The 15,419-nt window shown below is 48.5% G+C and overlaps 5 protein-coding genes across 9 annotated transcripts; 3 read left to right on the forward strand and 2 right to left on the reverse strand.

Annotated features, from left to right (window-relative positions):
* The first annotated feature begins 212 nt into the window (after window positions 1–212).
* LOC128267053 (uncharacterized) lies at window positions 213–4,973 on the forward strand. Its single transcript, XM_053003848.1, has 2 exons — window positions 213–324; window positions 2,555–4,973. The coding sequence occupies exons 1-2, from the start codon at window positions 309–311 to the stop codon at window positions 4,909–4,911; spliced, it is 2,373 nt and encodes a 790-aa protein (XP_052859808.1). The 5' UTR covers window positions 213–308; the 3' UTR covers window positions 4,912–4,973.
* LOC128273402 (GDP-D-glucose phosphorylase 1) lies at window positions 599–5,033 on the reverse strand. 5 transcript variants are annotated; one of them, XM_053011371.1, is made up of 6 exons: window positions 4,966–5,033; window positions 4,611–4,880; window positions 4,154–4,474; window positions 1,660–1,891; window positions 1,172–1,573; window positions 599–1,101 (listed from the first exon to the last, which is right to left on the reverse strand). In XM_053011371.1, exons 4-6 carry the CDS (start codon window positions 1,867–1,869, stop codon window positions 670–672), a joined length of 1,044 nt encoding a protein of 347 aa, XP_052867331.1. In that variant the 5' UTR covers window positions 1,870–1,891; window positions 4,154–4,474; window positions 4,611–4,880; window positions 4,966–5,033; the 3' UTR covers window positions 599–669. The 5 variants fall into 5 exon arrangements, with proteins under 5 accessions (XP_052867331.1, XP_052867348.1, XP_052867324.1 ...); XM_053011388.1 differs by having other exon boundaries at window positions 4,311–4,493; XM_053011364.1 differs by having other exon boundaries at window positions 4,154–4,493.
* Window positions 5,034–5,641: 608 nt separating this feature from the next.
* Window positions 5,642–8,551, forward strand: LOC128273323 (uncharacterized). The gene is made up of 2 exons (XM_053011267.1): window positions 5,642–5,757; window positions 5,818–8,551. Exons 1-2 carry the CDS (start codon window positions 5,687–5,689, stop codon window positions 8,078–8,080), a joined length of 2,334 nt encoding a protein of 777 aa, XP_052867227.1. The 5' UTR covers window positions 5,642–5,686; the 3' UTR covers window positions 8,081–8,551.
* Window positions 8,552–9,243: 692 nt separating this feature from the next.
* Window positions 9,244–13,366, reverse strand: LOC128273366 (actin nucleation-promoting factor WASL). Its single transcript, XM_053011313.1, has 9 exons — window positions 13,345–13,366; window positions 13,025–13,215; window positions 12,307–12,534; window positions 12,134–12,233; window positions 11,183–11,320; window positions 10,845–11,104; window positions 10,615–10,731; window positions 10,197–10,520; window positions 9,244–10,016 (listed from the first exon to the last, which is right to left on the reverse strand). The coding sequence occupies exons 2-9, from the start codon at window positions 13,160–13,162 to the stop codon at window positions 9,744–9,746; spliced, it is 1,578 nt and encodes a 525-aa protein (XP_052867273.1). The 5' UTR covers window positions 13,163–13,215; window positions 13,345–13,366; the 3' UTR covers window positions 9,244–9,743.
* Window positions 13,367–14,793: 1,427 nt separating this feature from the next.
* Window positions 14,794–15,379, forward strand: LOC128273442 (40S ribosomal protein S10b-like). Its single transcript, XM_053011411.1, has 2 exons — window positions 14,794–15,234; window positions 15,308–15,379. Exons 1-2 carry the CDS (start codon window positions 14,794–14,796, stop codon window positions 15,338–15,340), a joined length of 474 nt encoding a protein of 157 aa, XP_052867371.1. The 3' UTR covers window positions 15,341–15,379.
* Window positions 15,380–15,419: the final 40 nt, after the last annotated feature.

Consider the following 15,419-nt stretch of genomic DNA (forward strand, 5'->3'; position numbering starts at 1 on the left):
CAATGAGAGCTGTATGCATTTTCACATACAGCGCTAATTGAATTATATAGACTGTGGCCCAACCGGTACGACGCCGGTTCCTGCAATGGGTTCGTAGTGAAGACGTATACGAACGATGTGCGATGCGTAGAGCTTATACGTTCGTCTGACGCTACGCGCCAGTATTGCTGTTACCATCGGGACCAGCAGTTCTACCAGCGTTCAAAGGATGCGCGTCTATCGATCAGCAGATTGAAGGCGGTAAAATCTGTTCACCGCCATTCTCGACCAACCGGTTTGAGAGTCACAGTCGCCCTGTGCCCTGCACGATGGATTTCTTGAAAAGTATGTCGTAGATCAAAACCTTTTCGTTCCTGGTGTGTTCCCGAGGTAAAGCTTTTGCGTGTTGGCCGTAGACGATTGGCTTGCCGTAGCTTAGACAATGGTTACTAAATGAATTAGTAGTGCGTTTGTAAGGGTGCAACTACATCGATAGTGATGCGAGAACGGGCGTTTTAATGAGTTGGCTAGGACCGCTGGAACGGTTATAGCTGTCGGACACGATGGTGATGAAACAGGAACCAAAGGGGTTTTTAACCAAATTGACTGCCATGGCAGGTTTTTAATAATATCACCAATACGTTCATCGGTAGTTTCACATAGTTAAAACGATCAACCCATCAACCAGCATCAAAAGCAGCAGGGGTTGTAAAGTAGCGGCCCATAAACGTCACCCTGTGCATCGCGTAACGCCCCTCGGATGGAGTCTTCCGTGAGCCGTTCATAGTCAACCGGATCACCAACCGACACGTAGCCGCTCAGCTCGAGCGCAGCAGCGTTGAACGAGCAAGCCCGCTTATTGGCGCACGGCTGCACCCTCGGATACACCAACACGCGGATGCATGCGTCGTCGTCAGCCTCCTCCGGCGACAGGTGCGTCCAGGTGAAGAACAGGTTATACGCCATCTGGCGCCTCGCTAGCGACGCTAGCAGCTCATTTAGTGCACGGAAGAAGATCGCCGCGTCCCGGTTAGGTTTGCGCAGGACGTAACAGAAGCCTTGCGCTGGTAACCCATCGGCTAGCCGGTAGAGCAGTTGGCTCTTGTCCAACGGGACCAGAGGCTAAAAGGCAACAGAACAGTATGCATTAAAGGGCAAATGATTGGAAAGAGCATCGGAGTAACATTTTTACCGCCCGTTGAACGTAGAGCTCGTGCTCGATGCGCACCAGATGTAGGTGCAAGTGGTTGACGGAAGCAAGCGCCCCCGGACTGTTGTAGGCAAGGCGGTAACGTCGGTCCGGTAGGCGGTAGAGCAACTGGAGAGCCACGCGTACGGCACTGGGCGTTAGGTGCTGGGCCCTTTGCTGAGCCCGCTCCGGAACGACGAGCGAATGAAACACCGACAGCGGGCTGTTGTTTATGAGCAGCGTTACCGGAACGCTGGCACCGGAATCTGCGTCAGCCGTTACCAGCAGCTCGAGCAATATCTCGCCGGGAGCGACCCGATTGAAATTGAATTTACTCGCGTCGAACGGTGCGTGTTGTGTGAACTGTTGCGGTTGACGGCGGTCCGACAAGCGCATGCGGTTGAGCTGTGATGATCAATGCGTGGAAGGAAAAATCAGTACATCAGCGGAAGAAGTTCAGCGGTCTCGGAGGGACCGCCGCAAGGACGTACCTGTAACAGAAACCCAAACCGTCCCGGGGCGATACGTTCTCGCTCGATGTTCACACGGTAGCGAAACCCGGTGCCCGTATCATGCCGCTCCGTCCAAGCGCTCTCCAGCAACCGCTGCAGCTCGGGGTCCGGGGACCAGTCGGTGTCTGACAGCGTGTACCTCCAGTTCGGCCCCAACTCGTTGTCGCCCGCCATTGACGAGTCTCTCATTTCGCTCCACCTCGGTCGATGTCTGAAACGAATGATGAATGATGCATGTACATTCAGTGTTCTTAGTTCTCTTTCAAACGTGGCGTCCAATCCCTATCTGTGCGCTTAGCATATCTGGATGAGGCACCTTCCTGTACACACTACAACCAACCAGTTGGCTCCACTCTTTACGTCCGCACCACTGTTCCTCGGTTTGCTGCAGTCAGCTGCATGCAGTTTGTGCTCGCGCGCGTCGGCCGTTAATTGAATTATAGACAGTCTGGAGACCGTTTCCATCGGTCGTCGGACGTGCTACGTGCCGCCAGTACTGCTGTAACCATCCGAAAACGCAGTTCTACCAGCGTTCAAAGGATGCGCGTCTATCGATCTGCAGATTAAGGCGGTAAAATCTGTTCACCGCCATTGTGAGCCGCTTTGAGAAACTGCGCCTGTGACGGAGGCTCCCCGACACAGTCGCCCGGTGCCCTACACAATGGATTTCTTCAAAAGTATGTCGAAACCCTTCTTTTCTGGTGCGATCCCAAAGTAAAGCTTTTGCGTGTTGTGCTGTACGAACATGTTGGCCCCTGGACGGTTGGCTTGCCGTAGCTTAGAAAATTGTTAGCTAAATGAACCGAGTTTGTGTGCGTAATTGATTGCGTTTCATTTGCATTAATCGTAACGATTGCCCGCGCTCGCCTTGCAGGTGTCCTTCCACCACTGCCGAAGCTACCGAAGATGAAGAAAATCCGTCACTGGAACAGAGGTTCACTGCTAAACTTGAGCCCGTTTCCGCATCTACCGTCGCCCTTCAATTTCGGCCTTAACGTGGGCGGTGGAGGATCAGGGACTGCCGGACATCGTCCACCCTCCCACGCTACGGTCACCACAAGGCCAGCCGAGGTAATACCGAGGCAGGCACTTCGACATACGCGCCATACGTCGGACATCTCCAGTATCTCGGCGACCGTCGACAGCAAGGCGGTCCCGGCCGGGCTGGAGCTTCGCGACAACTATGGACTGTACGCGCTGAAGTGCGACCGGAACGCAGCCAAACGCGGCATCCTGTTGCACTTGCCGCGCAAAATTACCCAGGCCGTGGCCGGGTATCCACCAGCCACCATCCACCAGCCCACCGCCGGCGGAGAGATGGTGCACGAGAAGTTCTCGCCATGCAAACAACGACCGGCAACGACGGAACAGCAGACGGCTACGATTCAGGCACCGCCACGCCGCCGAAAACGCCCACCGAAAGCGACGCTCCTCGAGAGCTATAGTCCGGCGGAAGTGAGCGAGCGTGATCGTGGCAAATGGCAGAAGAACAGCAGCGAGCTGTTTCGCATCGTCGAGCGCGAGTCGGCCAACGCTGCCCGGTTGCGGTCGACGGGCGGTCTCGGACTTCAGCTAATACGGCCACCTCTACCGGGGGTTCGCGGTGAAAGGCGCGAACGTCGGGAAGATGGTGCGCCGAGGTCCGCCGAGGCCAGCCGATCGTTAAGAAGTCAGCTGAAGGCTCGTTCGATGGATAACCTTGCGGCCACACACCCCAAACACCCGGTACGTCCTCCCGTACGGGTCGGGCAAATCGACAACGTGTTCAGTGATAGCGATGACGAAGGACGCACGATCGGACTCGATGACCATCGGCCAGGACCGGTTGCATCGGCCAGTGCTAGCCAGATCGGCCAAAGGAAAACGGAAGCTTCCACCAGTGGACCTGCAGAGGTAGCTGCCGATCTGCACGTGCAGCTGAAGAAGGCGACCTTTTTCTCGATCGACAACAACTCGGACGAGATAGAGGTCCGCTTCCGGAACAGCAGCGGCGGCGGCGGCAGCAGTACCGATGAGTCGAGCGAAACCGAAACTCTCGGGAAGGACGGTACATCGCAGCGATTGCCGCTGCCTGCACGGGTAGCGCAATTGCGTCGTGAAACTACTCGCCCGCTCCCTCCTCAACCGACGGCCGTGGTTCCGCTGGCTGAGGTCCTGAAGCGATCCCTCGACAGCGGCGAGCTGAAACGACGCTGGCTGAACAACTTGCTCGCCGATGGTAGCCTGGCGCCGGATACCTTCGAAAGCAGCGTGGACATTTTCCACCGACCAGCGTGCGATTTCCACGAGTTTGATACCCTGTTCCCCAATGCCTTCCCCACACCGAGCATTGGCAACGCCAGCGACGAAATCCTGGACGTTGACCGCAGCCGGTCCACTGCCAGCCTCCAGCAGCTGTGTTTCTCGTCATCGTCGTTCTCGTCACACGACGCCAAACCGGAAATGACAAATAGAGGCAAACATCGGAGCTCACCTCTAACCACGTCACCATCACCTTGGGGCGCCGGCTGCCAGCAACATGTCTGCGGCCCATCCAGCGGAAGCTTCCGAAGCACTGTCCAAATTCAAGACTACAGCAACAAGCAACTGCAACGGGTACGATACCTCGCCTCTCCTTCACCGTCACGAACCTCCTTAATGGGGCCGGCGCCGGGTGGTTCCCACTCGAGCAGCACTAACAGCAGCACTCCCGGAGGTAACGCTGGTCAACAAGTTCGCATCTGCGATGACGATGATGACGGGAGCGATAGTTCCTGTACAATAATGCGCAACCAACGGGCGCGTGATGATGGTGCTAAAGAGAAATATGAGAGCTGCCACGAGCATCGACCCCAATCAATAAGCAGCGAAGCAGACGTAAGCTGGCTGTCTTCCAGACCAATCCGCTCCAACCACCAGCGTATACCGTATAACAGCAACAATGCACTTACGCTTTGTACCGGCGGCAGTACTATCGCTACAACAACTTCTACTGCTGAAATTAGTTGCCCCGCAACAGATTTTACTTCAAACACAGCTATTCACCTCTCTACTAGTGTTTTGAGCGTAAGCGAAGTGTCTGGCTGCAATCGGCAGCCACAGCAGAACGGCACGCTACTGACGATTAGTGCGCCCGGTCGCGAATGTCTCCGTGGGGCACACTTGCCATTAATGGCCGAAGGGGCTGGCCCTCACAGCGTCATATCGAACTATGATGAATTCTACAACGAGGAAGGGGTTGTTATTATATGAAGTGCATCCTTTCAAATTAAAGACAGCTGCCCAAGCGTACCGCCACACCCTTACTTTAGAGAAACCAGGCGATGGCTAGAGTTATGGCACCTAGCTTCGTTAGAAGCACATTACATGAACGACACAACACAAACCGTGTAACGTGTTTTGTTTGACAGCCGCGGTCCGCTCGTCGGCTTTGGCGGATCCGAAATGATCCTGGCCAAGGCCAGGACCTCAGGACCATTTACCTCTGAACCTAGTTTCATTTCCCTAATCGGTGTTCCGTTTCGTAGCCTGCAGTTTCGTGTGCCAAAGTCTTTTACTGGAGGGGCCACACGAAGCGAAAACAAACGATTTGACATTAATCTTAAACGTCAAATCGTTTATGAGTGCGCGGATTCAAGTACGATTTGACATAAGCGGGATCGATTTGACATTTTTTCGCTCGGATTTACGGTTCTCCAGTTAGCTCCGTCGTCCACACTATGAGAAACTGGGCAAAAAACGTATGGCAGGCCAAGAACATTTTTCGCGATTTTGATTTAATTTTATTATTTAAAAAAAACCATTTTATTATTTGAAGAAGCCTATTCGCTGCGTACAACTGCAATTGGCAACAGCATGGTAAACTGCCAAATTAAAAACAAAAACAAACGAACTGTCATTTCACTCACTGCATTTTTCGCCCAAAAGTCGCTAGTGTAGACGTTATAGGATAGAACCTGCAGAAAAAACTCACAGTGTGGGACTAGGCGCCAAAGTGGTAATTCGGTAGATGTGGTAAAGACGCAAAATGCCTGCCTCGTGCGCAATACTGGATTGCAATCTAAAATACACGCACACGCAGGACGTTTCGTTTCACAAGTAAGTCATTTCTGGCCACATTTGCTGTTCCTTTTCGAACCATTTCGATTGCCTCCGTAGGTTTCCGTTCAAAAATCCCGAGCTGCTCAAGCAATGGATCGCATTTACCGGTCGCGACGCAAGTTGGCAACCAACGCAATGGAGCTCCATTTGCAGTCGGCACTTTCAGGCGACCGATTTCAGGGAGTGTCCTTACCGAAAAATGCTTTGCAACAATGCGGTTCCACTGATACGGGACGGCGGGGGGTTACGGGAAAACGATATCGTCGTCACCTCCGTGTACGAGATAAGTACCACGGAAGAGGTGCTAGAGCAGTACGATGGCTGCTACCCGGCGGAAGAGCTGGATTTCTCCGGACAGAACGAGGTTCAGTTCAACCCGCCCGGGGTCGGTCTAATGGAGGCAATCGAAGAAGAGCTGCAAGAAGCTGACTTAACGGAGATCACTTGCCGGGTGTGTGGCGTAGTGTATAGCCGCGCGACCGACAAGCTGCTGTTCGATCTAAGCCAATCCGCCGGCGTTATAGGCAAATATCTACCCTTCGTGAACCTTGACCTACCGAACCTCCCGCGGAAGATTTGTCTCGACTGCTTGAAAGTGGTGAACGGATTTTCGACATTTTGCGACAACATACTGAGAGCCCAAACTGACCTAGAGTATCGCTTCCTGTGCGATGGGTCCGTCGTTGCCGAGCCATCTCCGGCCTCGGCTTCGATCCGAAGCGCCCCGGATGCCGCTAGCAAACCGATGAAAATAAAACAGGAACCCATCAATTTCATCAAGGAGGAGAAGATCGAGGGTGCCAATAGTGGACACTTGCGGAAGGAGAAGGACCCACCAGCACCGGATGCAATCCCGGCCGCAAGCGGCATGATCTTCAAGCCGGTCCAAACCTTTGCTAACGACAAAAATCGCATCATTCTCTTCGGTAACGCCAGCGGCAAGGATCGCGCGAGCGATACGCAGCGGGATTCGTCGAAAAACTGCGAAATCCTGGAGATAGTGAACCTCTACCCAAGTGAACCACCGATCGTGGACATTACGAATGCCACGATCACGGAGATGCAACCGTACGAGAACACGCTGCAACCGCCACTGCTGCCGGCCACTGCGACCGGAACACCGATGATGGCAGATGGCAGACTGAAGGTGGAAAACACGGCCGATGTTGAGGCGGACCAGGATGATTACTATCTACCTCTGCCCGACGTGCTGCATCTGATCAATACGTTCGAAGAACACAGCTATACGAAACTTCCCATTCAGGCGGACGATAAGGATGAAATATTTAACGATCTTAAAACCGGCAACCCGCAGCCGGCGGATGGTACGGCCACTCGCGAGCTGAAGTGCATCGAAGACAACGAACCTTCCGGTGTCGGTTGGTTGTGCGGTGACTGTGGTCAAGCGTTTCGCACGCACCGCAAAATGCTGTACCACCGAATGCTGACGTGTGCCGTGCGTCGAAAGGTTGCCCAGTACTGTCGGCGGTGTAAGCGAAAGTTTGCCTCGGCACACAGGCTTCGAGTACACCGGATGGCAGCACTGTGTCCGAAGCGACCGCAGAGACAGAAACAGTTCGACCTGAAAGCGATCCTCGCACGGAACAAAGTTCCGCCGCCGGCCCCACCGGCCAGCACCACCAGCACCGACTACGATTCCGTACCTCTCGGTGGCGACGGTCGGCTAAAGCGCTCGCGCTACCCTTGCTCGTTGTGCGAGAGGTCGTACATATCGCTGTCGAACATGCGCCGCCACATCGTCACACATCGACCCATGGCCGAGTGGAACCACAAGTGTGGTATTTGCTTGAAAATCTTCGACAAACTGATCGATCTCAAAAAACACCTGCACGACTCGTTGTGCAGTAATCACCCCATCAATCCGCAGCAGGATTCACCCACCGAGGACATCGCGGTCGGCGAGTCGGCGACGGTAGTAGCATCATCGCAGGCGCAGATTGATCGGCTGCTGTACGTGTGCTCCACCTGCAACAAGCACTACCGATCGTACAACAGTCTCAAGGTGCACGAGTCCGTGCACACCGGCATTAGGGCGTACATCTGCGAGAAGTGCGGCAGGCGGTTCAGTGGCCAAATGAATCTCGTGCAGCACCGACTAACGCACTCCGAGCTCCGCCAGTACCACTGCGAGCAGTGCCCGAAGGTGTTCAAACGCAAAGGTGGACTCAGTCAGCACGTACGGGGCATCCATCTGAAAATTCGGCCTTTCCGGTGCGAAACGTGTGGTCACACATATGCGCTCAAAGCCGACATGACGCGGTGTCGACATTCCAAGCTGAAAGATGCCACCGCCTCATAGGCAACAATAATATCCAGCTTCGGTTCGGTTAATCTAAAAATCGTTCAATTCAATTTTTCAATTTCTTTCATGTACGCCTCAATGTACGGTTCAATTTTATTTAGCTTTTCTCAATCCATCGCCATTCCTTTGAGGGACAGTGCGTTTTCGTCGAACAGTATCCGTTTTTACATTCATCGACCATTAGATTTTTATCAGAAATTCGATATTTGGTTCAATTCAATTTTTCAATTTCTTTTATGTACGCCTCAATGTACGGTTCAATTTTATTCAACTTTTCTCAATCCATCACCATTCCTTTGAGGGGCAGTGCGTTTTTGTCGAACAGTATCCGTTTTTACATTCATCGACCATTAGATTTTTATCCGAAATTCTATATTTGCAGGCGAGTATTATCAGTATGATTGTAACACATACAACCTTGAATTTAATAAAAACTCACGCAAATAAAAAAAAAACGTTGAAATAAGTTCGTAGTTTCCGCCTATCAAATACAAATTCCTCATAGATGAGCGCCTGCGCACCACCAGCCACTGGCAGAAGGAGTGGACCGATGAGAGACAGCAACCTAATGCGAGCCGTTACCAGCGGTGGGCCCGCCGAACTATTCCGGACGTTGTGCGCTATGTCAATAGGATGTGCAGACATGTTCCACATGTTCCAGGTCTCAGTTAGATTGGATTCTTCCGGGATTGCTTAGACGAGGGTTTACAAGATCCCCTAAATGCACCTGACGACTGGCGACCAGGGTGCTTTTGCGTTCTTTTCTGCGTGAAGATACCGGGCAGATTAGATGCAATTTACAAATCGTTCTGCGTTCAGGCTTATAAACACGTGAATAAAGATATGCAGATACTAACAAAACCATTCAAAGGGGCTGAACAAGAAAGAAAAGTGTGCAAACTTTGCTCTATATTTCGAAAAATATTCACCAGTCGGAGTACCTGTCTCATAGGTTCAGTTTGTACTATTTCGTCTTTTTGGTTGATCAATTGCAGCATATTGCTGAGAAACTGTTGGAACACAAGAGCTTGTATCAAGTACAATATATATTCTTACATTGTATTCATCCGCAAAACTGTCATCACGCACTATAAAAGATCACAGCATCTCGTTGTGTTTCTATTTCAATCGATTCAAGTATGATATATAGTTGTAATATGATTTGATTTTTATTGTATTTGCTTTGTTGTGAAATGCTCTTCCTCGCCTATTTTAATTGGCACTGTATTTAAAATATATGAAATTTTTTTTATTGATACATTTAACATTGTTTTGAGTTCTAAAACAGACAAATGAAGTGTTATAGTTACTGTTAATTTGAAGCAAAAAACAACATTTTAAAGTTAACGAACCAGCACCAAATGTAATGGTGTCTAAAAGGGATAACACCAAATGAAAGTGCTACTGACAAAGATAAAATTGAATTATATGAAATATAATACGTAATAGAAATATAACATGTATAAGTTTTGTAGATTGTATTATGCTTTTGTCAATAATTGACGGCGAAAAAGCAGATTTACACAATCTGAAACAATTGCTCTAAGGAAGAATAGACATAGAAAACATCGAAAACATCAGAAAATGATGCAATCAATCTCAACAAAATCACCGACATTCATCGAAAGTTTAAGGCGCACGACAATCGATAATAATTTGCCTAATCTTCCCAATCCGTGTTATTCGAGTTTGAATCGCTCTCGTCTTCATCCGACGAACGAATAACACGACCACGCTCAGCGAGTGCTCGACGCAGTGCATCAGCGAGCGCGTCTGTGCCTACGTCACCACCGCTAGCACTATTCCGGTCACCGGGCCCGCTCAACTCACGATTCGCAACTGGACGCAGCTGAAAGCCTGCTTGTATCTCACTCATCAAATCCACGCGCATATCCGCACTGCTGCCAGCATTAAGCACACTCTGATCAACCTTCTGAAATTTTGTAGGAGAAAAATAGAAATAAGTATTAAGTATATCATATGAGTATTGCCAATTATCGGGTTCTAACAGCAACTAATGACAAAAATATGTGTGTGGGCTTTTACTTCTTAGATGATTCAATTTTTGACTTGTGTCCCTCTTGAATGAAACACACGAAAAAGTGGATATTACCTTAAGCGAAGTTCCTTTCCGTATGCTGTCAAGAAGTGCAGATCTTGAGTCTCCAATATCTCCAACATCATTGCTCGGAATAGCCGGAGGTGAGGTTTTAACCGATGGTAGCGGTGGTGATAGTGTTGGTCCTCCAATTGTTAGCGGAGGCGGCGGCGGCGGAGGAGGTGGAGGACTTGGAGTAACCAGAGGTTCCGTCACTGATTGCAGCATCGGTGGAGGCCGCGATGGTGGAGTTCCGCTGACCACCTTTGGCGGCGTTATCGGTGGCAAGGGTGGCAAAGAACGATGAGGAGGTGGTGGAGGTGGATTCCTTTGTCCATTCTAGAATTGGTTCGATAGCATGGTTGAATGTTAATTTAGTCTACTGGCTGCAAGATGGAAATGATCAGAAGCTGTTGTTCGATTTTGGTATTACCGGCGGAGGTGCGGGTGGCTTCTTACGACCGTTACTTTGTTCTGATTTTACCGTATCAAGTACGTTGTTCGTCTGGATAAAGTCGTATATGAACGCACACGTATCGCGATCTTTTAACTTTAAAAGTAACAAAGAAAAATATGACCGTGCCCCAAGGAAATGGAAAAGAGAAACAATAAATCAACTTTACACATTGAACGGATAAATTGAAAAGGCTTGATCCTACTCACGTGCTGGTCTCGTACTCCAGCTTTCTCTAGGAATGGCTTCAGAGACTCCTCTTCACCGATTAGGTCGAATCCACTCTGGGGATCCCAACCGACGTGCGTTACATGCTTAAAGTTTGACGGTGATCCAATGTCCGATTTCTGTAACTTACCCATACCCTTTGTTTTGCGAGGTTTTTGGTGCGGTTGGTTTACGAGCTGAAGCTGTTGTTGCTGTTGATTTGGATACTGCTGGACAGTCGGCAATACACCCTGGCTCGTAACTAGAGCATGGACAAAAAATTCACCTTGCAAGTAAATAAAATATACATTAATTTGATGATTTTTTATGATGTACATACAAGGTTGCTTCATCCGATAGGTGACAGCCATATCTGAGTCAGGTAAGCCGGTGCTTCCGGTGGTTCCTCCTTCATGTAGAGGAGGAGGAGGCCTTACAGACGGAGGATCATTCCGATTACTGTTGCGTTTATTGCGCTCTATGGAGAAAATTAAACGTTGCCAAGAATAGTGTATCAAATCCATTCAATTATGCGAACATAACGAACTTAACATAACGAACATAAAAACTGTAAAAGGTACCGAATTTTCTCTTTGTTGACTTCCATTTTCAACACCCTGTAACTCACAAACGAATGGAAGAAACGAAAAACAGTGGCAACTTTTTATTACGTGTAAAGTGTCAGATTTCCAACGAACCTTGGAACTGTACGATCGATACTTCACGAGATATCGATCACTAAAGGCATCTACCGAGAAAATAATCAATTTCTTTTCAGCCGATCTAATACAAGGCTGGCTAAAAAGTTATCCATTACTTTGTAGGTAGATGACTTCTGTGATCGATATCTCTTGAAGTATCGATCGTACAGTTTCAAGTTTATGCTCGTTTTAAAGCTGACACTTGACACTTAAATAATTGTTTTCATTATTGTTTGTTTGTTGCATTGGTTTGTGAGCTACAGAGTGTCGACTGTGCAAGTCAACAAAAATAAAATGTGGTACATTTTAAAGTTTTTCTACTGCATAAGTTTTTTAGTTACGTTTTAGTTCCAATGCACATTTAACCCATATCGGACCGTCGGAAATATCTTATATAAAGTTTTGAATTACACACAGAAATAATGGATTTCGTTTTCACGAATGCGAATGCAAAGTAACAACTACAAAGACAGCGAAAGCATAAAAAAGCGAATTAAGGACAGCGCAATACACGATTTACCAATAATGATGAGGTTTGGACGATAATTCTAATAACTCAGTTATATTGAAGGATTCGGTCTTTAACTCACCATCGCGTCTTCGATTTCGGTTGTGTAACGTTGTAATAGTGGTATTCATGAATCCAGTCGCTTCGTCATCGGTCGCGAAGTTGAACGCAACAATACCATCCTAGAATTGAAACCACGAAGCAATATATCAAAGTGTGATCATCATTAACTGTGATGTTTTCAAAAGGAATTACCTGACCCTCAAATGTGATAAGGTAAGACTTAGGTTGCGATACTTCGATTTTTTCATACAGCTCTTGCTCCCAAACCATCTGTTTAATTTTCAGACAGAAAAGCCGGAAGTAGTATGACTTGCGCACGTTATCCTTAATGAAACAGAGAGCCCCAGTGCACCGCTTAACCCACGAAGCGTGCGCTGGCGATTGTGTTGAATACAGTTGTACCACCGCTGTTGCAAGAGTCTGGAAAGAAAGAAAAGGCGTAAAAAAACCAAAGCCATGCCACGCTAGAATTCTGTTATATTTCCTAATGATAACTAGCTTATTCTTCTCATCTCCGGGCTACAACCGCTAAGCGGTCTTGGCCTGCTTTAGAGAACCCTTCCACCGCTCGCGGTCGAGATGGTAACTAGCTAGCCCGGCGAATTACGTTACGTTGCGTCTATAAATCTATAAATTTCAAGCTTCGATAACAGAGCGCGTTGCTACTAACGTATCGTAAATTGCGTAATATGCGCTAATGTATCGTAAATTGCTCACCCTGTATAAGCCGAACGAACAACAATGATGTTTTATTACGCACAACGCCCTTTTGCAAAGCTTAGTCATGACAGCTTCCTCGACTTTACCTAGCGCACTAGTTCAACCCGCGATAATTAGCGCACCCGCGGGAATGATAGCGTTCCCTCATTTGATGAAATAACATTTTGTGAATCGACTTCTTTGTACTCACCTGACAGCGACGACCAAGTAGATGGAAGAGTTGGTTGTTTTCATCGTTAGTCAACAGCAAGCTCGGGCGGTTCACCTTGCTTGCGGCAAAGTGGCTACGGTCCGCTAAGTCCGTCCGCTCTCCGGTGGATTGGCGCATCGTTGGGCGTCGAGTAAGCTGTGATGCGGTATTTACAATCAGACGGCTTCACACTGTGCTGGAACAATATTCTTCCGTTGATACACACGATTGTGATTCAATGTTCTGCAGCGCGATACTTTGTTATGATATTTCGTGTTCATAAAACAAATGAGAGTACAATCAGGCAAACAGTACGTTACCTTGGTTGAAGTCTTCGGCCGATTTCTAACTTACAGTGTTCGCGTTTCAACAGATATTGATAAAGATAAGAAGATAAGCTATAAAGATAACAATCATGCAGAGGTTGTACTTAAAGAATCGCAATTATCATTGAAATTATGTTTGCTAATTTTTTACAAATTTCACAAATTTCACAAAATAGAGATAACATTTGATATAACAAGGATTAAAAGAGCTTGTTGCAAAACAAGCTGTTGTATGAAAAATGAACAATAATAATAATTTATAAAAGGTCTAAATGACGCACAGGGACACGAAGAGTGGATGACTCTTGGTAAAACATTCATCAAAAGGTTTATTTTTCAACACCGTCCATTCCACAGCCCATTCGGACCACGGGACACAGGTTTTTACACAAGTTAGTTTGTTCCCCGTTATTCGTACCATTGACTCACACCACTAGAGTTAAGCTAGGGCCACACGAAGCGTAAAACCGAGCGTAAAAGCAGTCTGCCTAGTGGCCAGATGAAGCGAAAATAAACGATTTGACATTCATCTTCAACGTCGTGTCATGTTGTCGTATGTCAAATCGTATATGAATCCGCATACTCATAAACACGATTTGTCAATTTGACGATTCAACCATATCCCGAACTGACGTTTGCAAACGTTATGCCAATTTCGGTGGTGCTAGAGAGTACGGGCGTTACGCGAGTAACGCTACATGTTCGTGCGCCGGCGTTTTCCGGCGCCTTTTTGTAAATAAATGAGAACTGCATAACGTTTGCAAACGCCAGTTCGGGATTTGACCTGATTGGTTGAATGCTTGTGTTTATACCGTCTAAATGAGTCAAAAACTCTGCTTGCTGATTGTTTGACTCTTTGTTATGAAAGCTCCGGATACTGTAAAATGTTGGTTGGGCTTACGTCAACCGTAACGCTCCAACGGCTGCCAACGTTACTGTACCGGAAGCCAAATGTGCGTTTGTCGACGTTTATGCCGTATCTAGGTAATTTTTCTACACAGTTGTCAAAGTTTCCCATACCCACTCTTTCTTTTGGCTTCCGGCATCAGCCCTGAACTGTTGTAACGAGCGTTGGTAAACCGAGAAACGATCCTTTGGAAAACTTTAAAGGTAGGAGCGTGACGGATTCGTCGAAAAAACCAAGGAAATTTGCCTCGAACTACGTTGCCAACGTCTACCCTTAGTTTTACAATTGTGGTGCTGCTCTTTGCGAAGAAATTCATACAGAACAGGTGGTAACAGGGGTTGGGTGTGCGTGTCGCCGTACCTCGACAGCTGCTGCTTCAATCAACCACTGTTCCGTAGAAAACCATCGCCGATGGTCTAGAGAACCACTTTCATAGTGCTCTTGGTTTGGATTGACTTTAACAACTAATTTGCGGCGACTCGGCCACTAATTTGTGTCTACCGTTTGGCCTGCACGTTCTCTTATCGCATCGAAAGATGTTTATGCCCAAAGCTCATCGAGTCGCCATCTACGAGTACCTTTTCAAAGAAGGGGTACTAGTGGCCCAGAAGGACTTTTACGCGCCGAAGCACCCTGAACTGGAGACAATCCCCAATCTGCACGTCATTAAGACGATGCAGTCGCTGAAGTCGAAGAACTACGTAAAGGAGCAGTTCGCCTGGCGCCACTACTACTGGTACCTGACCAACGAAGGCATCGAGTATCTGCGCGCCTATCTGCATCTGCCGTCCGAAATCGTTCCATCGACGCTCAAGCGTGCCGCACGCTCAGAGCCGCAGCGGGCCCGGCCACAGTCGGGACCGCGTCCGGATGGTCCGAAGTCTGGCGAAGACCGACAGGCCTACCGCAGAACACAGCAGACAGGTCCCGCGGACAAGAAGGGGGACGTCGGTGCCGGAACGGGTGACCTAGAATTCGTAAGTTTGGTGCCTCGTTCGACAGTGAAAGGGCAGCGGTTTAATTTCCTTTTTTTTTTAACTTGTCTTGCAGCGTGGTGGGTTTGGTCGTGGAAATCGCATGTAAGCTTGTTTCTGAATTTGGCCGTGAAAAAATCGCAAGAACCAGCCTCCCCCCTTGTTGCACGTCAGAATGATTCGTTTGG

The sequence above is a fragment of the Anopheles cruzii genome, chromosome X, assembly GCF_943734635.1.
Source record: "Anopheles cruzii chromosome X, idAnoCruzAS_RS32_06, whole genome shotgun sequence".
NCBI lineage: Eukaryota > Metazoa > Arthropoda > Insecta > Diptera > Culicidae > Anopheles > Anopheles cruzii.

Bases quoted from the DNA above. Each gene is read 5' to 3' on its own strand.
- LOC128273442 (XM_053011411.1), top strand. From the start codon at position 14,794: ATGTTTATGCCCAAAGCTCATCGAGTCGCCATCTACGAGTACCTTTTC. The intron at 15,235-15,307 runs GTAAGTTTGGTG...CTTGTCTTGCAG, and splicing joins GAACGGGTGACCTAGAATTC to CGTGGTGGGTTTGGTCGTGG.
- LOC128273323 (XM_053011267.1), top strand. From the start codon at position 5,687: ATGCCTGCCTCGTGCGCAATACTGGATTGCAATCTAAAATACACGCAC. The intron at 5,758-5,817 runs GTAAGTCATTTC...TTGCCTCCGTAG, and splicing joins CAGGACGTTTCGTTTCACAA to GTTTCCGTTCAAAAATCCCG.
- LOC128273366 (XM_053011313.1), bottom strand. From the start codon at position 13,162: ATGCGCCAATCCACCGGAGAGCGGACGGACTTAGCGGACCGTAGCCAC. The intron at 10,732-10,844 runs GTGAGTAGGATC...TTACTTTTAAAG, and splicing joins CTGGAGTACGAGACCAGCAC to TTAAAAGATCGCGATACGTG. The intron at 10,521-10,614 runs GTAATACCAAAA...AACCAATTCTAG, and splicing joins AGCCACCCGCACCTCCGCCG to AATGGACAAAGGAATCCACC.
- LOC128273402 (XM_053011379.1), bottom strand. From the start codon at position 1,869: ATGAGAGACTCGTCAATGGCGGGCGACAACGAGTTGGGGCCGAACTGG. The intron at 1,574-1,659 runs GTACGTCCTTGC...TGATCATCACAG, and splicing joins GGTTTGGGTTTCTGTTACAG to CTCAACCGCATGCGCTTGTC. The intron at 1,102-1,171 runs GTAAAAATGTTA...GTTGCCTTTTAG, and splicing joins AGCTCTACGTTCAACGGGCG to CCTCTGGTCCCGTTGGACAA.